Source organism: Cylas formicarius, unplaced genomic scaffold (assembly GCF_029955315.1).
Source record: "Cylas formicarius isolate icCylForm1 unplaced genomic scaffold, icCylForm1.1 PGA_scaffold_5__7_contigs__length_24384050, whole genome shotgun sequence".
Classification (NCBI taxonomy): domain Eukaryota; kingdom Metazoa; phylum Arthropoda; class Insecta; order Coleoptera; family Brentidae; genus Cylas; species Cylas formicarius.
Genome location: NW_026844341.1, coordinates 24,047,666 through 24,070,519, shown reverse-complemented (window position 1 = coordinate 24,070,519; position 22,854 = coordinate 24,047,666). Strand labels below are relative to the sequence as shown.

The following is a 22,854-nucleotide window of genomic DNA, read 5'->3' as shown; positions in this document are numbered from 1 at the left end:
GAGCGGACGGGGAACAAATGGAGCCACCCAGTTTGTCGCTATTTGGTTTCCGAATTCACTGATTCTTGGCTATTTTAATCTCAACGTCCATTCAACTTGCGCATTATTGTTTTTAACCAATGACCTTGTGACATTCAACAACCAACATGGCCACTGACAGATCCACAATTAGTTTGTAATAGTTGTTGTAGTAATACTGAATACTGCCTCCGTTCTTCTTAATCTACAATAATCATGGCAGCTATGATCATATGACGAGAACGAACTCAGCTTCGTCCCGTTTGAAGATTTGTTGTCGCGGCTATAACAAATACGCAGCCAGCACGCAATAGAATAAACACGTTCGCACAACAATTTCTGAAACAAAAATGCTGTTCGCAGCGTAGTCTATATGTCGTGCCTCTTGAGATATTTAGTGTATTATTCCTACAAAATCTTTTTCATGCAAACTTTCTAAAGCATGCGCATGGGACACTGCCAACTGAGTTACGACATCGGTATACTAGAAAATTGACTATTAAAAATTCAATATCATTCTCTGAAAGCCGAACATTAATGGCAACGCCGAGTGACGTATTACCTACGTACTCGCGTGGGCGAGTCTGCTACTGCTATTGAGAATAGTAGCGTCTGTATTATTTATTGACGATCTGTCCAAGATTCTCGAATGGGAATTGCTTAAGGTTTTATTGATACAAATTAAAAACATAGAAGCCTGGCCACTGCTGTTAAAACAGGAACTTATGAAGCAACTATAAAAAAATGAGAAAAAAAATCTCGCCCTTAACCAACATGGCCGCTGACAGTTCGTTATAAGTTTATGTCCAGATCCCATTAAATCCCCAAGCAAAGGGGAACTAAGTAGCTGTGTAGAAAGAAAATGGAGCAAAGTGCAGGTTAGTGGGTGAAATGCAAGACAGGGTAAAAATAATACTATTGCAATTAATTTTGGCTTACATGTATTATCTTGAAATACATATATTAATTAAATATTGTTACTTTTACTTTGTGCTTTAGGGCATTCTACCATTTTAAATATAAAAAACCCACAAATACTTATAAACTAGAAATCCCTATTTTTGGATATATTACAGAACATATTAAAAAAAGAATTTAAAATTTATACTTTGTAATTTTTTTTCTGCGGGTATCATACTTTATAATTTATTATTTGGGGTTCTGGCATGGGTTCTGGAGATGGACTTTTCTCTAAAATTTCACTTGTGGCATTCGATGTTGTTGCTAAAAGCTCAAACAACACCTTCTGAGCTTCTTTTTTGGTATTTTTGGAATGAAGTCTTTTTGATCTAGATAATCCTGCTTCTGTTGGTGGCTTCTGGTTAAATAATAATACGGTGGGAACGGCAGCTTTTTTTAGAATGTTTTTTACCGGTAAACCTAAAATTTAAATTTTGTGGTGAATTTAATGTGTTACTCAAGACAAAAAAAAACTTAATAACTCATTTTATAAGTCTCTTCCGTAATCATTTTCAGTATTAGTGGATTAAGTTTTTCCTCTCTTCGTTCCGTTGCGAATAGTTCGGTATACTAGATCTTTCCCTTTGTGAAAGCGATGAAAACTACATTTTCGAGAACTTACTTTTTCATCAAAATAGTTGTTATTGCACCCATACATGGCACATTTCGTTCCAGGCATACGTAACTATTTTTTGATGTAACTTATCCCACTCAAAAAGATAAAAGAAATTTATTTCTCACCTTTACCTATATTATTATGTGTAATATTTTAAGCTTACTTCCTAACTAATAACAGCACGAACACGAAACTTTTTTAAGTCTTTGTTTAAGGTTAAAAATACTGTTTTTCTCAGTTCTCGCCACTCGCTTGTATTCGTTAAAGGTTAAGAACACTGTTCTGTCCAAGTTTTTTTTTACAGAAATACAATTAACACAAACAGGCGCACAGTTTAAATTATTTCAATTGTTCAAAGAACACAAAATATAACGGTTCAATACGCCTTCAAACGCATTGACAGAATACACAAAAACCGTTAGAGGATTTCGCTCACGTCGCAAGCGACCAGGTGCGATCGACAATTTTGCCGAACGTACGTCTTACGGGATTCGGCAATCCTTCTAGGCTCAAGTATGCGTTTCACTAAAAAATGTTGGGCTCGACTGCTAGGATCATTCGCCCATTGCCGACTTCCGTCGAGGATCTTCGCTTCTGGTAAACGACCACCACGTACAAAGAAGAAAAATAACCAATAATTTGCTCAGCTAGCAAAAAAAGATTCTGACCGATACAATAAAAAATCGGCTTCCCCCCGCTTCCACCTCGGACCATCCGGGCCCATCCGGCCTCCATACCGGCGTGAACGGGGAAAAACGACGGGGCCGACGACGATTATCACTTTAAAACATGCACTGAACACTAAAAACATTAAATCCACACAGTGGAAACCGATATCAAACTTTTGAGGACAAAAACAAGGGATTCTGTCGGGAGCGAACGGAGGTTAAACCGTCGTGTTCAATGCTCCACCACAGAATCCCAATCCTTCTAGGTTTACGATTCTGCGTCGCAATCTGTACGAAAACATCATAGTCACCCGAGATCTATCGATTTTTCTAGTAAGGCCGGTATATTATCAAAAACGAGATTTTAAATCTAGCGCAGCAATTTTTTTCGTAGGTTGCCATATTATCAACATTGTAGCAATATGTTTCGCCTCATTGTAGCTATTTCCGAGCGGATTTTAGTTGGTGAATATTACGCGGTTTGAAATGATCAGAAAGGGCGTATGCGCCAAGTGTACTTTTGACGAGTAAGAATTACAGACGCTTTTACCCATGCCCGGAGGCGAGAAATTACTTGTCATGGTTCCGGAGCAATGACGACACACATTCAAAACGGATATATTTATTTAATAAAAACAAACAATGGTTACGTACAAATTTCAAAATAAGTACGAACAAGCTAACGTAGCTTAAATTAAACGGACGGGCCGCCGGGTAGCGCGAATACTGTCCGCGGAGAACTTAACCTAACTTATAAGCTAGCAAACAGCCTTCGGTCAGTCAGTCTACGGCGGGGGCGGGGCTTCAAACGTTCACGGAAATCGGAACGTAGTCGATCCACGGACTGAGGCGCGGCCTCGGGATCGCCTCCGGGTCGTCGCACGCCGCCAAAGAGTTGCTGCAAGACGCAAAAGTTAGTGGCGCCCTCTGGCGTCGGTACCGCGCGACGCACCTCTCGCCGATCGTTTCGAAGGCGTCGGGCTGCATGCGCCGGATGTCGTCGCCGTTGTCGCATAAAATCCTAGCGAACGACACCTTCTCCAGCTGGGCGAGCTGCTCTTGCGAGAAGGGCTTCGGTTGGGCGGAGTTCGCGTAAAAGTAGCGGTCGGCACGGCGAGTGCGCGCCAATTGGTCGGACAGGATGCACGCAAAAGTGGGACCCAGCAGCGAGGACGGCTCCGGCGTCTCGAGGAGGCCGCCGATTAACAAGTCGACGTCGTGCGGACTCGCATAGATCCGCGACAACAGCTCGATGTGCTGAAACCCGCGCGGCTATGTTTAATTAAATCAACATGGGAAGTGAGGTATATTTCTTCTGAAAAATAATGAATGACACAACAACCAAATTTGAGAACGTATTACATTCGGCGTATAGTATAGACGATTATCTCGATAAAAAGTTCACAGAGCGCCACTGAGCCATGAGCAAAGCGTAGTAATTCTCAGAAGTATCTTTGTCATCAGAGAAAGAACAAATGAGGTAAATTTAATGTAATAGAGGAATCGTTAATGACAATCAAAATCAGTAAGGGACCCAGATTCGACCCTCGAGGTACAACAACATTTTTGTTGGACTTCTATAGCTTCTATATTCAACAAAGGGCTGCATACTGTCAAGAAAAGATTCTATTAAAATTAGTAAATAATGGAATAATCTGCAAATTAAGCAGCAATATTTCGTGGTCATCATTAAAATGAATACCCCATAGAAAAAAAAACAGGTTTTGAGACAGACGTGAACATCTGTAAATTTTAATTCTAATTCTAATATAGTATGCTATATTTGTAAGATCGTTCAATTACTAGTGGGCTAGACTATATATATGACCTGCCTCATTCCTCAAACTAACTAAAACCCTGGTTCACTGTAACAATTTCTTATACTTGCATTCTTAGCTTCTGGTTTTGATTAGTTGGTTTACTTTTTTTTTTTCTATATATATAGGTAGTTACTTAACAAACATGTAAATCCCAATTTATAGCAATGGTGTGATGTGTTATTTTGTTAAAACAAAAAAATGTTTCGCTTCGAAATCGAAGAGCCCGCGCATTTTGTCGCTGGCAATGAAAGGGGCAACCACGAATAGTTGGTTTTATTCATAAGAAAAATTCAGTTAAAATTATATGGCATTAAAAAAATAATAATAAATTTACTAATCATTTAATAAGTCAATATAAAAAAGATTGTGGTTGGAGGTTGATCAGACCGATGGTCGGTGTTGCAGCGGAACGCGGGCACAACGGTGGACCTTGCGACCTTATGCAACTGGACCCTAGGGGTGGAAGCCAATCTCAAATGGTTGACAGTTCAAACGGCCGAATTTAAACGTAATAATAAAAATTATTGATTAATATTGATGTTAATATTCGCCGGAAAAAAAAGTCTAATGGATCGGAACCACACCACTACCGGATGGATCAGAACCACAAAGCAGAGAGACACAGAGAGGCAGAGAGAAAAGTGCAATCACTCACGATGTTCATATAAGCAAGTGTAGCATCATAACGCTAACCAGTACCAATCCCAACAGTTTTTTTAAAATTGATCAAAAAGTGGTGAATGCGCCAGATTATACCAAACACCCGAAGGAAAATTATTAATACACTGCGCAGTTATAACCGCTTACTCAAGTGCATATAATATCAATCAATATTTATCATATTCGCTATTTTCGCTATATTTGAAACCGCCATAATTTCTAAGGATAAATGTTAATGAAATTAAGCATGTTATTATTATTATTATTAAACTCACGTCCTGCGGCACGGAGTCGGCAAAGTCCGCGAAACGTCGAACCTTGCGCAGTCCGCAAAGCCTCCGGTAGGCGGCGTAGCCGGGCAGACCGTGGTCGCGGCCCCGCTCCACGTCAAAACTGAGCACGTCGAAGCCGTAGCGCCCGTTGCTGTACAGCTGGTTGATCAACTGCGCAGAAACCGATTTCGCGGTCGTCGCGCAAGTTGCGCACTATACTCACGTCCTCGGCGAAGTAGACGTCCAGCTTTTGGCTCTTCTGGGTGGCGAGGCCGCGGGCCAAAGCGTCCAGCACGCCCTCCTGTCGCAACACCGACGGGTTGTGGAAGTAGTTGCGGATGAAGATTGACTCGTTGGCCTCGCGGTCTTCGCCGTAGAATTTCGGCGCGCCGTCCGACAGCGACTTCATGGAACGCATCACCGCCGTGGCGAAGGCGTTCGACACAGAGCCGTCGACGGCGGCGTCGTAGCCGGCAGAATTCGCGATCCTCGCGCTCGCCTCGGAGCCTGCGTCATAATAAACGGCACATCGCAACACATTTCATAATGGTAATTGATAAAACCAGAGAACTTATCAATAGACTACTTGCACCTATATTTTGTTATTTGCTACAAAAATCTATTCATAGTATTTTGGCATTATAAAACCGACTCCATCAGGTATATAAATTATATTTTTAGTTATTTAGACATTTTTTCTACTCAACCCCTTTACGTGCGGTTTCACCAGGCGGATGATAGAGACATATAGAGGCATTAGGGAACCATTCGTCGTGTGTCGCAGTATACCTTGTGAGCCGCGCAAAATGTTAGTTGGGGTCGAAGTTACGCTTACCCAAGAGCGCGGGCAGCCACTCGGCGTACGTGATGCGCTGCATCTCGGCGACGACGACGCGCCGCGCCTCCTGGAACAAGGTCTCGTCGTTCCAGTGAGCGTTAAGCGCGGCGAGCTCGTCGGCGACGCGGTTGTGCTCCCGGTACCACAGGGTGTGCATCAGCGCGAGCTGCGGCTGGAAGTTGACCCGCGGATCGCCCGACTCGTAGCACGGCGAACTCTTGGAGAAAATCTGGCAATCGTGCGTGGGCTGCGCGGACAGCGGCAACAGCGTACGGCCGCCGTATTTAGAGGTACGCAACTTGCCGCCGGCGAACGTCCTCAGCGACGCGGATTTGCGTTCGGACGAGCCGTAAATCTGCGAACCGTCCAGGTAGTGGGTCGCTTGGTTCACCTGGTCGGCGGCGCCGAAGGTGCAGTCCGCCCTTATGGCAGGGATCGATCGCACAAAGTTCAAGCAGTCGACGCCCTTGTCGGCGTACGCGCGGTCGAAACCGACGTGGATGGGCGAGCAGAAGGGGTGGACGTAGCGCGGCGACAGATTGCCGCCCTCCTGGCTGCAGCACTCGATCGGGTTGTCCGTGTGGACTAAGAGGACGAAATAAATAAGAACTAAAAGTTTGGATTTTCACGAAATTATATATTTTTACACGGTGTTGTCGAAACAATTGTCATGTAAAAATATATAATTTCGTGAAAATCTGAACTTTTAGTTCTTATTTATTTTGATAAATCGATTTTCATCAAGTAAAAGCCATCTCAGTTCAATAGCCGCCGTGATATATAATCTAAACCGCTCCGTGAACACGATAGGCCCCTTGCACACATTTTTTTATTAATGGAAAATGATCGGTCAGGCTTTACAAGTACCCCCAATTTTTTTTTGAGATTCGTATAATATTAATGCCATAATAAACAAATAAAATTCTTCACTGTCAAAGGTACTGCAGAGTCACGCGATGGGGGGGGGGGGGGGGGGATAAAATAATCATAGTTTAGATTTTGGTTAGGTACGACAGCACAGTTTAAGTGACGTCGTGGGAGGCTCAGGTCTTCAGGTAACTCATCCAAATATATAATGATATAAAGTAATCGAATGGATAAAAGTAATGGAATGGATTTTCCACAATTTAGTTTATCCATTTACGTTCTACCTTTGGAAGTGATTTCAGTTTATGCTGTGCAATGTTTGGTGTAGCGTACCTATGGAAACTGAAGTACGGATGATGGTAACTGGCTATTATAAGCACCAAAAAGCACACGTTTCAAGTGAATGGTTAATCAATATTTATAAACCAAACACATTACATCTCTCGGATAAAATGTCTTTACACCCACCTAAACTGAAGTTTTGGGATAAAAAATATATCTCGGTCTAAATAAGTCAGTCGAATTCATAACCGGTGTTCCCGTACTTCACTAAAATCTTAACTATGACGACGTTATCCTCCCTCCGCAAACCTGAGGCACGCCATCTATGGAGACGATATTTGCTTATCTGCGACCTACTTCCGACCGCAGTCGCTGATCTGCTGAGATCGTGCTCCAAAAACTGAGCCCACTGCATCAGTGCCAAGGTGGCCTTCTCCGCGGGCACCTGCTCGTGATCCGCGGTCAGCCCGTTGACTATCTTCCGAGCGTTGGGCAGCGGCTTCCGGTAGACCGAGCGTCGCAGCTGGTGGACACCATCCGAATAGTCGGCGTACAGGAGTCTCGAGTAGCCGGTGAAGGATTCGCCTCGGCGAGGTAGCGCCGGGTTGTTACAGCTACCGTTGATTGATCGATACGGAGCGTCGGGCGGGCAGGTGATCGGGGACCCGCAGGCCCCGGCCAGGGGAGTGTCTCGGAAACTGAACCTGCCCATGAGTCGCGCGCATTGACGTTGGCTCACCGCCTCACCGTCCTCTTTCGGCAGCCTACCACGAAGAACCACGTTTTCATAATGCGGTCGATGCCGCTTTCTCCGCGGCACTTACCTGCCGCAAAATTCGTTCATTAGTTGATTGGTGGCCCGCAGCGCGGTCACGCCGTGTTTCGATTCGTCCGCCGCCTCGCGCTCCGGCCCGAAGGATATCAACATGCCGTGGGACGGGGTTCCGTCGTGCACCGTTATGCTGGACCACAGCAAGTTGTCCTCCAGGCGCTTCATGGAACCCACCACGCGATCCGCGAAACTGACCGACCGGTTGAGGTCGTCGTCACGGATCGCATCGAAGATGTCGACGTGTTCGTAATCGCAGCGGCCACCTAGCGGTCGCAGCACAGACTAAGTAGTTTGGCGCGCGGTGCCGGTAGATGGCGTCGCCTCGCGTCAATCAAAGGACCACACGGCCGTTCACGCCAACATTTTTAGGGACTGTCTAACGTTAGGCGACACTTAAATCTACATTAAGGACGCCCGGTAGACGGATGCAGTTTATTAAACAAATTGTTTATTGGCATTTTTTATGATCATATATTTGGAAATCGCAACTTTCATCTGCAATTACTGAGCGTTGTCTATGGGAGGTTCTAAGTTGCTCCTTGAACACTTAAAATTTTCCTGTGCGATATGTAGTACCTCAAAAGTCTCCTTTCGTCATTTCGAGTTTACTTATAGTTTCCATAGAGGTTAAACCTATCAGTTTATGAAAAATACATGGTAATTTTATCTGCTGAATTTCTTGTGATTGATTTGAGTCTCTGAACGCATACCAATTGAAATCCAACCTCAAAATTGCCTAAAAAATGTGTGAGAAAATAATTTATTACTTTGATTTATATTTTTAATTTGATTTTATAAAAAAGTCTCCAAATTGATTTACTAGAGAACTCTTAATAAAATGGACAATCAAGACAAGACAAGATCTACCCAACTACACCTGATACAATTTTAACAGCACAACGCAATCAAGCAAAATTTGTTAACTACCAGTTCATACAAACATTATTCTGTTACATCCGAAATAAGACTGTAGATTAAAATTTAATAAATTAGTTTTAGAGAACAAAAACGTTAGACATCCCTATTTCTCTCGTTTTTAATTTTGGCATTATGGGTTTAAAGTATTTAATTAAACCCTCCGAATCTCATAAACTATATTATTAAGAACGAAAATACACAAAAAGGAAAAATTGCATCGCGAATGGCGGTTTTTGTGGTTTGTGACGCAGCAATCGAATGCGCCATCTAGATACGAGCGTACAGAAACAAGTTTGGTAAAACTCCGTAACGTGGCCCCCTCTTCGGAGCGTCCTAGTTTAGTTTGTTTAGTTAAAGTATTTGGTATAAGGAAAAATATTTAATCGGCGCGTCTGTATGGACAGTGTAAAGAGGAACTTTTATGTCGAAACAAAATCTCGCGAGTGACTCAACGCCTAAAAACTTCGAAGCTCATTATCAAATTGTCGGAATGGTAAGTATTTCTGGGGCAAACGGAAACATAGTTTATCGCTATATTGTCCTTACCTCGGCGTACAAGTGTTTCGAGTTTAATCTAGAATTTAATCCGGAAAATGTGTATTCTGCCAACTACATATATACATATTTATAACAACATAACCTAAAACAGAATGGTTGTAGACGCGACACCAAACGACCCCCGCCCGCTAACGGGATCAGAATATTTAGCCAATCCTAGACTAATAAGAGTGCATATTATTACCTGAACTCGGGGGGGCCAAAATAAGGGTGGCGTCGGAGAAGATTCCCGCGTGGATCGACAACACCCACAGCATCACCCCCAGCAGGGGGATGGCCAACTTTACGCTGTGCAGTTTCGTCATTGCGGCGTATCTGCAAACGAATGCAATTCTCCAGAAATCGCCACGCTATCGCCAGTGACGCACGGGTGTTTTCTTAAGATAATTTTTATTGTCCGCCATCACCGCTTAATTTCGACCGGGGTTATCTGCTCGGATATAATTGTGGCAGCACGTCTACGACCGCTTTTACGGCGATAACGCCTGATAAATATTCAAACGCCAGCCTCCCCACAAAGGCACGCTTCTCATATGGAAATCATCTTAATTTGTAATAATTGAAAGTCCGGCCGCGCATTGCGAGCGATAATTTAACGTGTATTATACAGGGTGTTTGGAAAAGGAAACGTTAACTCGGGGCTAGAGCGTCGTCACCCAAGAAAAATGAAAAATGTTCGGAAATATTTTAGGACAGGATTTTAGTATTAGCTTTATAAACAAGAAAAGGGCATAAAAAAGCTGTATTGTTCAAAATGGATTTCTTCAGAAATCACTCGTTACTTTCGAAAATCGATGAAATCGAATTTTTCGAAAGTACGTGCGCTCGTATAAAAGTTTTATATCTCGGTTGATATAGAAATGATCACCGTCGAAAAAAAAATTTTTTTGTCTGTCCGTTCTCCGTTCTCGTCTTTTGGATTTTCCCGAATAACTTTCGAACCGTTGGAGCTACAAAATTGAAATTTGCCTCCTCTTTAACCTTCCACGAGGCGCGCGTAAGCTTATAAGAAATGGCCCTGATCACGAGTAGTGTCCAAAATTTGAAGCAATCGACTTCATATTTGGCGCATATATGCAGCTTTGCCCCGTGACGGAACCTATTGAAAATGGTGGGGCTGGGGGGTCGGGAAGTATTTAAAAAAAAAATCGTGCGTGCAAGGGTCTATAAAAAAGACCATTTTGCAAAAACCGTTTACAAGACCAAAAAAATTCTTGAACCAGAAGACGCAGAGAAAACGACTCCATTAACAATTGACAATTTTTCAAAAATATACAGGGTGCGCCGCATTCAAAAAAACTGAAAAATGGGTTCCCCTATTATTGAAAATTGGCAATAGTTTCAAATCTGTTTTAGATGTCAGTTTATTTTACATGAAGATATAGCCCATATAGACAGCTTAAACTTTTGTATTTACGGTTTTTAAGTATTGTACAGGGTGTTCGCGATATTTTGTGCAATATAAATATAAAAAACATAATAAGTACTATAAAATTGCAGCTACCGACTTCAGACTTCAGACTATATTTTTGAATAATACGATCCCTCTAAAAAATCTTTTTGTCGCATTCGGTTTAAAGTCGATATTTTGCGAGAAACCGATGTGAAAATTGAAAAAGTGTGGGTGATCATCTAGTTCGGACAACATTACCTGTAAAACTTAAAAAAATCGATTTTCACTTCAAGAAGTTCATTTGATTTTTTAATTGGTTCACTATTGTGACAAATTTTAAACCACTGTTTCTTTGATTTTTTCAATGGAATGCCCTGCATCTGCCTATTTAGACATGGTTCAGCTATTGCCTCTGTTAAGAGTTTCCGATACCCATCGATTTTTTTTAGTGCCCAAAAATACTTTAACAAATCGAAGAAAACGTCTACCACAAAGCGAAGGATAAGAGTTAGAATAAGACATTTTGTTCAGGATGTGGGTGGAAATGTGTCGAAATTTTGCTGAAAGTAGTCTTTAAAAACATCAACATTCAGGTGTTTATGATAGTCTCCAGTCTGTATTGATTGGAGTACCGGTAAGCCACCACCCAGAAATCCCTTTTTGCTACTAATGTGAATAATTATTAATCTTTTACCGTTTCAATTTGTTATCCTCCAATTACTATTTTCGCAACTCCGAAGGATCAGGCAAAGTCACTATAATTCTAATTTAAATACTATGGTACAGGAGTGATACCGTCCCTGTCACCATAAGTTGAATCCTACGCCTATGGAATACCACCAAGAGCACTAAGTTTTACAGTTCAATAGTAATTTATAGTTCATAGCATAGATGGGAGGCGTTGGTTAGTTTGAGATATAAAATCTGGACTATTTTTACACTCCACTTTGACTACTTGACAAAATTCAAATTATTTAACAAACTTTAAGATTTCTGTATCAAACGTTATTGCGATCGTAAAATCCAAAAATGCCATAACATAAATTGCGTTCAATTTAAAAAAAAACTTTGATACCTTTAACGTCTTTGAGACAACCTGTATAGTATGAAAATAATTTAGAAAGCAAAACTTTTTGATAATCTCGCATTTTGGCCACAATATTCAGTGTCGGAGAGCATGAATAGCAGTGTGTGGTGGCCAGCTTTACTGGCGGATTTACGTAATCGAACAATTCGGGGTCATACGTTACATTTTACGTCCCGTCGTGCGCGTACGTGCGCGACAAGTTTCGCGATCAAAAACTCACCCTCGAGGAAGGCCCGCGGTTCTAGTCGATGACAAAATACTGAGATTACCTCGCAAACAAAAAACTCGTCGTTAGTTAACCAGAGATAACACCAGCATTAAACGATCTATACGGGCAGTTTCAAACTGGAAAGCTTTCGCGGGCATCGTAGCTTAAATAACGGTGGTCACGTGACGTGCGATACGCGGCGGCCCAAGGAATTGAAAGCCGGGAGGCGAGTTTACCGCGCCGGATTCTCGTAAAAACGCGCGGAATTTCCCTTTATCGTTTCGCATATTCCGGAGGGAGATGTCGATGTTTTTTTTTCACACACACACGAATACTGAAAAAAATCGCGCGAAAGTCGGAGAGAGAACAAAAACGTGTTGACAATTGAGCGCGCCTCGAAACCTCGCAAAGTCGACCTTTAAAATTGGATGTGGTTCTTTTTTTAGACCGACTACGTTTTAAATATCACGTATAAATAACTATAATAATTCCGAATAAAACGTTTTGGGGCCTTACTACAAAAGCCACGCTCTAAGGGGTAACGAAAACACGATACGTCCCTGATTTGGAACGTAATTGTTTCATTTTATGCGTAATAACTATGTAACTAGACGAGCCAACCGACTAACGTGAAATAATTGTAAAAATTGGATAATTTTGGACGACCTAGTACAAGACGATCTCGAAATCGGAGTTCCCTAGGTGGGCGTTTATTTATTTACACGCGTTTCAGGAACATCACGCGAAAACAGCGTGCTGCAGAAACGGGTTATTTTAAAAGTCCCAAACCGAAACCGGGAGTCGACGATTTCTCGTTATTTGAGCAGATTTATGGAGTTTCGGAACCTTAAACCGGAAAATAGAAAATAGGTGCGATAAGGAACTGCGGACAGCCATTCCTCGCATGCTTATTAGAGCAAATTCTCACTTACCTGTGGTACTGTTCACGGTAAATTTTGTGAGTTTGACGCAACGCGTGGGCCAGCTTTTTCGGTACCACCATTTGCTCACAAATATTGACAGATACGAGCACAATTCCGGACATGGGAATGTAAACACTTTACAAATTGCCCACATTCCAATAGTGTGTTTACGGTATCGACAAAAATAACAAAAAAGATTTCTAGTAAACACTCTTCTGCTTTGTCATGTGGTTGTAACCTCCGGCTAACAGATGGCGAAACACCTTATGCTGTGGGAACTAAAATAACCCTCCCCATTGACGTGAATTTGAACAAGTGACATCTGAAAATCATTTTTCCATGCCATTAATCTCCCATAATGGTTTGAGTGGGACAATTTTGATATACTTAATTAAAATGTAATCGTTGCTCTTTTAGCCGAAATTGAAGCAAATCGAGAAATGCAAACATCCCAACAGCAGACGAACAAAAGCCTTGGTCAAACGTCTTAAAAAGTGAGTGCGGTATTGCCACGGGATCCCGGCTTATCCTTTTTTATTCATTAGGCAAACCGCTCGGGACAAATCGAAATTGTCGGGATTGTTGAAGCAAAATCTCCTCGGCGAGAAACTATTATGGTTTCGCGACAATTTGCCAGATAAAGAAGTTTGTTCGGCTGGGGATATCGAGTTGGCAATTTTACAATATCTCGCGCGATTCGACGCAGAATTGGAGCAAATAAAAATTAAACATTCGATTGGGCAAAGAAGAAACAGACAGCACGCAAGCAGAGAGGACATTATAAATATGACGATAAAGAATGAGCGGGAGGAGTTCAAGACTTGCGGCATCGGTAAATATATGAATGTTCCGCGAATATTGGCTGCCACGTGAGGTCTTTTAGAGTTGCCAGATTTGCTGAGTAGCCTTCAATTTCGCATGCTGAAAGAATGGACCGGAGAACTGAGATTTCTACAAAACTTCAAGCTTAGACGTTTCAATATGAATAACCTCAAAGATTGGAAGAACAAAAATGACAAAATGTCCAACTGATCAGTGCTTATTGTTATCGACGGAGTTTAATTTCAATAAAAATCTTTTGTTTTATTTTAATAATTTGTTTTTTTTAGCAAAGTACCATGGTTACAGCGCTTAACTATGGTACTTAGTTCTCCGAGTGTCTTTCTGTGTCTAGGGATATTCCGATACTAGTAGGTACTCGAAACTTTTGGTTCGATACCAAGTATAGCATCGAATCAATCTTGCGATATTTACTCGGTATCGAAACAAAAGTACATGGTATCAAATCGAATCAGCCTCACGATTAAAAAAAACACCGAACGCATCAGACAAACATAATCTCTATCTGATCTGTGGTGACGCGTTGTCTCGCGCCAGCCAAGCCAAACTCGTCCGACTTCACTCGACCGAGCCCGAGCCAAACGCGAGAAAGACGTTCGCCGTTCATTTTTTTTCATTGTCAAACATGCAAGAGATTTATTGTAATCATGGGCATATTATTCCAATGTTATGGAGTTTTTTGTTTTAAAGTACGTGACGCAAACGTTTATAATAAAAGTTTTCTTTTCCTTCTTAATTTTGTTTTAATTATTGTCCTTCAACGTTCATTGTTTCCTTAAAAAAAAATAAAGTGCTAAAAGTATCGATATCAGTAAGTATCGATACTTTAATGGTATCGGAACATCCCTATGTGTGTCGCATAAGCGCATGCGCACATACAGTCTTGGATTCCATTTTTCAAAGAATTTAAGTTGATTCTCCTAAGCGGTTAAAAAAAGTGAGCCATGAATTTTATGGCATTTCATTGAATAGTATTTTGAAGAGTGCTGCGGGAACTGATACTTTTGTTCCAGTCGTTTTCCGGCTAAACTAAAGTGACCGTTGACGTTAGTGACAGTCGAAACTTCTGCCGTTATGTTTGCGCCGAAACGTCAACAAGAAGGTTAAAAATGGATTTCGACTCGAGCAAGGAAAACATCCAACCGTTGCGCGGGGGTCGCAACGTGCATCAATTGGAGGTCGCTCTGCAGGCGCAGACCGATCACGAGTCGCAAATGCAATTAGCCCGCCAAAAGGAGGAATTCGACAGGGCCATTAAAAACTACCAAGGCGACGACCCTTTGGAAAACTACTACCAATACATCTATTGGATCGAACAAAGTTACCCGAAGAACGGCCACGAGGGCAACTGCGCCGCGTTGCTGGAGCATTGTCTGGGCCAGTTTGAAAACGACCCTCGATACACGAACGACCGTCGCCTGTGCAAACTGTGGATCAAATACATCGACCTGACGCCGAACCCCATCGAACTGTACCTTATGATGAAGGCGAAAGGTCTGTGCATCGGATGCGCTGACTTTTACAAAGCGTGGGCGTACTATTACGAGATGGCGGGCGATTTTCAAAAAGCCAATGGGGTGTTCGAAGAGGGGAAGAAGAATTTGGCGCAGCCGTATGAAGAACTCGAACTGGCGCATAAAAACTTGATCACGGCCGCCGGGGAACACATGCTCTATGGCCCGAACCAGACGCGGTTGCTGGAAAGGCGCCACGCGCTCACAGCTCTGCCTTTGTACGCTTCGGGACGGGTGAGTAGCGTGCGGCAATCTTCTGCGGCGTTGCCGAACGGCGCGTTTGTCGTGCCCGGCACCAGTTCCGAGAACCCTTTACGAATCTACGAGGACCGGCACCGTCCCACGCTGCCCCAGGATGCGGCGGCTGGCCCGCAAAGCATCATCAAAGTGGCCAAGCGACAGGAGGCCCCGAAAGAAAACACTATTAAAGCGGGTCCCTGGACCACGATCGCCAATAATAAAAAACGCGCTGTGGGCAGCCACAGGCCCGGCGGCAGGCCCACGTTCACCATTTTGGAGGACAACTTCGTCGCGCCGGGGTTCCCACCGAACGTGCCGCCCGCGTGCCTCGAGGATTACTCCAACTGGCGGGTGTCGATTATAAATTTCCCCGAGGAGCCGAGCCCGACGGTGGTGCACGGCTACCCAAAATCCAGGGTGTACATAGACTCGAACACGGAATACTCGATAGAAGAATTGCGCGCCACCGGGTACAAGCGTAGCCCGTCAACGGAAACGGATCGGGCGGTGCAGTCAATCTTAATCGACGACGAGGACGACTGCCTGCTGGTGGAGGACGACGCCCAACCCGCGCAGATCAATTCGACCGTTAAGCATAGCCCGTGGAAGACGTTTACGCAGCACCAGAACTTCCTGCAGGACGTGTTCAGCAAGTCGAACGAGCAGAGACTCAGTATGGTGGCGGCGCCGAGGTTCCAGTTGTTTTCGCCCGAAAAGGACAGCCCGAAGCAGAAGTTCTGCATTTTCGAGGAAGAGTTAACGAAGGACGGTTCCCTGCAGCCGAAGGGCAACGCGATGAAAACGGCGTTTCGCACATTGAACGCGGACGAACTGGTCGAGACGGGCTCGTGCAGCGGCATGGACGTCGCTATGGCGGCGCAGCCCGCCGACGGCGCCAAACCGATGCCCAACTTGCCGTTTTCTGACAGCAGCTCGTCGTCGTTTGGCGACGCCGTTGACCCCGTCGCCCCCGCGGACATCAGCTGCAACACCGAACAGTTCTGCATCAACCTCAACGTCATGCAGGTATTTGGGTATTAATAACAATTGTAATGTTTATTTTTTAAATTAAGTCCCAAGAATGCATACAATATACATACCTAAGTTATCACGTAAAAGCTGCAAAAAAGGCAAAGTAGAAATACTATTTTCGTGGTAAGCGTTGAAAATGCCCGGAACTGACTTGGGCATTGTCAAATACAGCAATAATATTGAACGCCTTAAGTGATTGCAGCCCACTTTTTTTTTTTTCGGTAATGATGAAAAAATTGCCAGAGGCAAAAGTTACTAAATAAAACATAATATATAAGAATATATTTTTTTATATTGCTGCATCAGTTTTTTCGTAAATTTAGTTAAGAAGAATGATAGGAGCAGTCTAATTCAATAACCTCCACTCGTTTTTTTATGATATAATACATAATAATAGTTTTTATCTTTTGATTTAAAAAAAATAAAAACTCTATTTTTCTTATTTTTATCTAAGAAACTACCTTTAAGTTTTTAGTATTTGTTTTGAACCATCCTGTATATATTTTACTTAGCAGAAAAGAGGAAAGAAGGAATATGAAAGAAGAAGAAGGAATATGAAGAATATGAAAGAAAATTTAATTATAATATATTTAATCATTACAAAAATGTTTTATTCTCGCCTTGAAAATGTTATTATAAAACTTCTAAATATTAAGTGAAAAGTCTCTCTTAGAAAGAGCTGGTTTGTGAAGAGGTAGATAAATAAGTACTCTAAATCTTGATTTTTGTTGATTAATTTTAAGAACAAATGGCTGAGAATGCAGTGTAAGCAAATTTAAAGTTTCTATAATATTTGGAAAAAGAGCGAGTTTTTTTTTAGAACTATTTTGGAGAATGATCGCAATAGCTTGATTAAAAAAATTAATAGTTCCGTGATAACTCTATTTACGATTTTATCATACACAAAAGGGTGTAAATAAGTTAAAAATTGTATTGGACAACGATTCATTTTAGTAGCGATATAAAATTTCTTGGGCTTTATATTGATATAAATCTTAACTGGAAAACACTCTCTGAATGCCTTATATCAAAAGTAAACTAAGTTCTGCGGTGGTTTTTGGGTTTCCAACAACCGATTCCGGTTGTTGGAAACCCAAAAACTCGTAGTTGTAGAGGTTATTTTAAAAAAATAACAATTTTACACACACTTTGAAAAGTTTCCGACTTAACAATGATACAAGACATTTTTTCTTATTTTTTTTTACATAGTTTGCTTGTCACTCTACACAGCGATGCTTCCATCTCTCTAAACCGTCCCAAAGTGTACCAGCCGCTTTTCTCCGCAAAATTTGACGACAATGTAATGTAATGTGATTATGTAATGGTTTTACCTTTTCGAAGGTAACGGGTTAATCGATTAAGCCGACTCCATGTGGTCATCCCGAAAATTCGTCGTCACTTTCCCAGTCGAAAAAACAGTTTTTGCTTTTTGATTGTATTTTTGATTCGCTTGTATAATAGTGTATTAATCGGCGCCTAAACTTGAAACCTTTTTTAAGATATGTTAAAAATCTTTTTATTAGAAGCTCTTTTAGGTTAGTATACAATATGTATTATCGTCGATGGTGTCGTATTAGGTGAGCACCCCGAACCCGAAGTGGCCTGGCCCTCCGCAATTGGCGGACCAGCACAGCACGCGGAAGATGCTGTTCAGCGAGGCGAAGGCGCCGGAGAAGGGCCTGAGCACCATCATCGAGGAGTCGAAGAGCGGGTCGTCGGGGTCGAGTTCGAGCTCGTGCGCGACTCCGTACCGCGTCTCTCAGAACCGCTCGCGCAAAATGAGCACCATCAGCGAGGAGCACAACAGTTATCTGGCGCAGAACCTGATGGCGAACGCGGCCCTCCGTCAAAGCCTTCTCGGCGACCTGATGGCCACTCTGGACGTGCCCGCGTCCCCGACGCCGGTCCAGGCGTCGCCTTCCGCCTCGCGCCGCCCACAGGGGGCGGTCGTCGCGGCTCCGTCGGACCCCTTTTGTCCCGAATTGCTCGACCGTCTGCTGGAGAGGGTCGGGTTCCCGGGACCGCACGACCAGGGCTACGTGCACATCGAGGGCAACCCCCGCCTGGTGGCGAAAAAGGAACCGGTGAGCGTCGGCGGCGACGTCTACTACGTGGACAAGGTGCTGGGCAAGGGCCAGTTCGGGACCGTGTTCAAGGCGCAGGACCGCAAGACCGGTTCGCAGGTCGCGCTCAAGTACCAGAAACCGCCCAACCGGTGGGAGTACTACGTGTGCCGCGAGTTGCGCCGGCGCCTCGCCGCTCACCCCCTGCGCGACCGCTTCATGGACGTCACCCTCGGCTACTTCAGCGACCAGGCGTCGGTGCTCGTGTCCGAATTCGGGCTGTACGGCTCCCTCCTCGACGCCGTTAATCTGCTGAAGACGAAGGGCGCGAAACCAAAGGAAGCGCTGTGCGTCTACCTTACGCTCGAGATGTTGAGGATCGTGCGCGCGATGCACGACGCCGGCGTCATCCACGCGGACATCAAGCCGGACAACTTCCTGGTGCTGCTGAACGGCGATAACGCGATCGGCCTGCGTCTGATCGATTTCGGCTGCAGCATCGATATGACGCTGTTCCCGGAGGGGACGACGTTCACACGTCCCATCACCACCGAGAACTTCGTCTGTTGCGAGGTACGCGACGGCCGACCGTGGAGCTACCACACGGACCTGTTCTGCGTCGCCGCCACCGCCCACGTGCTCCTATTCCAGGAGTACATACAACTCCGCAAGGTCGACCAGGTACGGCACCCGACTTTGATAGATAGATGGATATTTATTTCGCTTTTCGATACTACATATAACACATATATGGATATATTAAGCACGTCACATAATGCATTAAAAAATAGTCATCTACTGAATAGAGACACCTATTAGTTAAAAAGGTCTTAATAACAGATAAACTCTCGGTTTCTTCGAAGCATTTATCGAAATTTAAAGCTCTGTTATATACTTTCAAACAAAAATACCTTGGGTGGGGAGAATGGAACGTCCAAGTAATCTCTTCGCTGTGTGTCATAAATCCTAAATAAATCATGTAACGAATAGCAGGTTTTCGTGCCAAGAAGACCGGGTGTGCACCTATCACTGATGAAAATTCCCACAGAAAATACCGATTTACAATAATATTGTTTCAAATATCTCGCGGACCCTGTACGATGGACGAAAGCGAAAACTCTCTCCCGGCACACAGTTTACGATACCGTTTAAATTAAATCTATTTATTATTTATCTAAAAACTGCATTTTTCAGTGTCCTTTTGATTTTTTGAAATGCCCGGAGTAAAAGTTACGGCCCCGCATCTCCCGCGATTCCGGGTATATGAATTTTCAGAAAATAAATATTTTTCTGAAATTATGCTGAATGCCGGAATAGAAAATGAGGTCATATGTGCGTGCGTGATAGACGAAAACCGTAAATTGCAAAAAATGTGGCTCTCAAGGCGGCCTATTTCTTGCGAATTTTGATTTAAGGTTTAGATTTTTGTCTGTAATTCGAAAAACCTTAATAAAATCGAAAAAATGGTTGAAATAAAAGTTATAGTACCGGTTCAAGAATTTTTTTATGTTTTTAAATACTTGATGTAGCTAAATTGCGCCCAGTTCTCCCGATTTTTGCACTCGTATGTCGCCGTATAGGCGGCACACCATGATTTACCATTACAGCAGGTTGGCCGGTCTGTCTAGCACAGAAGATGTTATCAAAACGTTGCAGTAGAAGAGTTTACCGCATTTATTGGGGTTGTCCTAAATATGGGTACGATAATCTTATCTAATTTCCAAGAGTATTGGTCACAACAATCTAACGCCATAATACCTTTTTTTTAGTAGCATATTTACAAATTTTTTTGTATGCTGTTTAAATTATTTGGACAAGCAATTCAAAGAACATTTTTTTCCATCAAGAGAGACATCGTTAGACGAATCTGTTGTTGGATTTAAGGGATAAATTAGTTTTTTAACTTGCAATCCTAACAAGCCTACGAAATGGGAGATACGAATTTATGCAATGGCCGCTAACACCGGATATGTTTATTCAATTTTGCAGCACTAAGGAAGCTTGACATCGGAAGATTTAGTAAGACCTGATTTACCTGTAAGCACAAGGATAGTGATACATCTATGTCAAAAATTATTGGACAATAATCCAGGATGAAGAGGAAAAGGAAACACATGCTGTAAATGATCGAAAAGATACAAGGTCCACATTGTGCTGAAAAATTTAAAGATTTTTGCTATTATTGAACAACCTCGACCCGTGAAGAACTCATACATATTTATTATTCTGATAAAGTACCTGTGATGCTGCCACCACATGGAGTTCATTCACAAAACTCATCGTTCTATTGCCAATTCCCATTCTATTACTACTTTGCATTAAGTAACTACTTATAGACTATATTTCTTAAAAAAAAAAACTAAAAATTCAACCCTGAATTTCTCAGATTGGGGAATAAACTATTTTGCTCCTAAATAAAGCTGTATTTTTGTAAAGAATCGTGCACAACTACGTTTTGGGAGCAGGGGAAGTTATGTTGCTATAAACGATCGATTTAACACGCTGCGGGGCGTGGCGTCTACATGCGTGTCATCCGCAGGTGTGGAGCATCTCGACGCGGTTGCCGCGATACGCTAAGCTGGACCTGTGGAACATGTTCTTCAGTAGTATGCTGAATCAGCAGACCGGGCCCGCGGACGCGGCCACCCTTCAGCTACTCTTTGAGGAGGAGGTCGAGTTGCACCGCAAGCGGGACCTGCCCGCGCAGATCCGCTACCTCGTTAACCTGCTGAAGAACCGATAGGGGCGCGGCCTCCGCGCGTCCGCAGTAGCACCTCTTCCGCCCCGTGCCCGGGTGGGGCGTGGCGTTGTTCCGCAGAACAATTATTTGTATTGTATAAAAATCTCAGGCTGTTTTATAGTTGTTATTTACACGCACGCAGACTTGGTTCGTGTAATCGTATTTAGAGGCCGAGTTCAATAAACGTGAAGATTGACTTCTAGCGTTTTTTTTTTTTTTTTTCGGGTGTCATTCATAGAATCCAATTACGCCGATGCCGAATCGATATTTTGTTCGTCCAAACGGGATAAAAAACACTATTCGTAACTTTGTCGCCAAGAATCGCGATGCCTGTCAAACAATCCACCGTTGCCAAATGATCCATTTCGGCCATTTACCTGGTATATACTTTAGGGTTATGTTACAAAACAAACGAACAATACCGTTTAGAAGTTGTTTTGTTTACAAGCTACGTCGATTTTAATCAATTTGAATAGAATCTGTCTAGCGAAAAAAACCTAAACGTTCTTTGGATGCGAAGCCAGCAAAATATCTGGGACCAACTTCAGATGCTAAGCTTCATTGGAAAGCTAATATCAAACAGAAACAAGAACTGGAAATCAGATAGAAGAAGATTCGTACTCTGGCAACACACAATAAATTATTTATATATATAACAGTTGCTTCATCCAGAGATTCCAGAAAGTTCTAAGGAACGTTGTGGTGAGTAATGAGTTGCTTTTGAAGAGGTACAGTTTAATTTTATTACTTTTCCTTTATTTTTGAAATTACATTTAATTACTTGTATGTTTTACACGTCGTTACAATATAAAGTAAAACATAAAAAGCGGAGTCGACGGTATCTGTTACGGTCTCGTTGGTAATTCGTGTTCAAAATTAATCGGCAACCCACCCTTTTAGCGAGTTAAATAACACGACCGACGGAGTACGTTTTAAAAAAATTTTTTCGAAAAAACAGGGCTTCTCTTAAAATTAAAAACGAACAATTAATGTGAACAGCGAAGGTGTTTGACACGGGAAATGGTGGCAGTCGATTTTATATGGCCGAACCGTTGATTCAGCGTCTATTCAGCGGGGTGCGTCCGGTCTAATGATATTTCTAGCGTTGATAGTCAAAGTCCGCTGAAACAGTTTTTTACAATTCAATGAGATCTCTGGTGGAAAAAAATATTTTATTATTAGTATGTAGATTCCAAGTAAAATTGGGAATGGTTTCATTGTTTCCATATGAGGTCTTTTTGAATAAACCAACCATCCACTACAAAAAAAAATAAGATTCACTAATAATGCTTTTCTGCTGCTTATGCAGGTAGAAGCTGCTGAAAGATGCATGTGTTATGGGCATAAGTAGGGGTCTCTATATCTCTAGTAGCTATATGAGCATGACGACCTTGCGACAATCAACAACCAACATGGCTGTCGAGAGATCGTCAATAAGTCTGGACGCGGCATTTTTACGGAATTATTTTCTCAAAATATCTTGTCAAATGTTCTGGGAAAACGAG

General features: G+C 42.7%; 3 protein-coding genes across 6 annotated transcripts; 2 read left to right on the top strand and 1 right to left on the bottom strand.

Moving 5' to 3' along the window:
• Nucleotides 1-2,868: 2,868 nt before the first annotated feature.
• On the bottom strand, nt 2,869-13,161 carry LOC132702648 (peroxidase-like). 3 transcript variants are annotated; one of them, XM_060671421.1, is made up of 9 exons: nt 12,930-13,161; nt 9,494-9,624; nt 7,826-8,096; nt 7,359-7,765; nt 5,850-6,437; nt 5,238-5,521; nt 5,018-5,185; nt 3,215-3,519; nt 2,869-3,160 (listed from the first exon to the last, which is right to left on the bottom strand). In XM_060671421.1, the coding sequence occupies exons 1-9, from the start codon at nt 13,040-13,042 to the stop codon at nt 3,067-3,069; spliced, it is 2,361 nt and encodes a 786-aa protein (XP_060527404.1). In that variant the 5' UTR covers nt 13,043-13,161; the 3' UTR covers nt 2,869-3,066. The 3 variants fall into 3 exon arrangements, with proteins under 3 accessions (XP_060527404.1, XP_060527406.1, XP_060527405.1); XM_060671423.1 differs by lacking the exon at nt 12,930-13,161 and adding an exon at nt 12,059-12,696; XM_060671422.1 differs by lacking the exon at nt 12,930-13,161 and adding an exon at nt 12,010-12,442.
• On the top strand, nt 9,122-21,540 carry LOC132702647 (mitotic checkpoint serine/threonine-protein kinase BUB1-like). 2 transcript variants are annotated; one of them, XM_060671420.1, is made up of 4 exons: nt 9,122-9,244; nt 14,774-16,540; nt 18,124-19,290; nt 21,149-21,540. In XM_060671420.1, the coding sequence occupies exons 2-4, from the start codon at nt 14,870-14,872 to the stop codon at nt 21,350-21,352; spliced, it is 3,042 nt and encodes a 1,013-aa protein (XP_060527403.1). In that variant the 5' UTR covers nt 9,122-9,244; nt 14,774-14,869; the 3' UTR covers nt 21,353-21,540. The 2 variants fall into 2 exon arrangements, with proteins under 2 accessions (XP_060527403.1, XP_060527401.1); XM_060671418.1 differs by lacking the exon at nt 9,122-9,244 and having other exon boundaries at nt 14,643-16,540.
• Nucleotides 13,192-14,015, top strand: LOC132702649 (translation machinery-associated protein 16 homolog). The gene is made up of 4 exons (XM_060671424.1): nt 13,192-13,281; nt 13,338-13,414; nt 13,466-13,752; nt 13,804-14,015. The coding sequence occupies exons 1-4, from the start codon at nt 13,279-13,281 to the stop codon at nt 13,950-13,952; spliced, it is 516 nt and encodes a 171-aa protein (XP_060527407.1). The 5' UTR covers nt 13,192-13,278; the 3' UTR covers nt 13,953-14,015.
• Nucleotides 21,541-22,854: the final 1,314 nt, after the last annotated feature.

Excerpts from the sequence above, each read along its gene's own strand:
- LOC132702648 (XM_060671421.1), bottom strand. The coding sequence starts at position 13,042 with ATGTCCGGAATTGTGCTCGTATCTGTCAATATTTGTGAGCAAATGGTG. Across the intron at positions 8,097-9,493 it reads TTTGGCCCCCCCGAGTTCAG|GTGGCCGCTGCGATTACGAA; the intron begins GTAATAATATGC and ends TGCGACCGCTAG. Across the intron at positions 3,520-5,017 it reads CCGACTCCGTGCCGCAGGAC|CACATCGAGCTGTTGTCGCG; the intron begins GTGAGTTTAATA and ends CGCGGGTTTCAG.
- LOC132702649 (XM_060671424.1), top strand. Across the intron at positions 13,415-13,465 it reads TTGGTCAAACGTCTTAAAAA|GCAAACCGCTCGGGACAAAT; the intron begins GTGAGTGCGGTA and ends TTTATTCATTAG. Across the intron at positions 13,753-13,803 it reads GTTCAAGACTTGCGGCATCG|AGTTGCCAGATTTGCTGAGT; the intron begins GTAAATATATGA and ends GAGGTCTTTTAG.
- LOC132702647 (XM_060671420.1), top strand. The coding sequence starts at position 14,870 with ATGGATTTCGACTCGAGCAAGGAAAACATCCAACCGTTGCGCGGGGGT. Across the intron at positions 16,541-18,123 it reads TCAACCTCAACGTCATGCAG|GTGAGCACCCCGAACCCGAA; the intron begins GTATTTGGGTAT and ends GTGTCGTATTAG. Across the intron at positions 19,291-21,148 it reads AACTCCGCAAGGTCGACCAG|GTGTGGAGCATCTCGACGCG; the intron begins GTACGGCACCCG and ends TGTCATCCGCAG.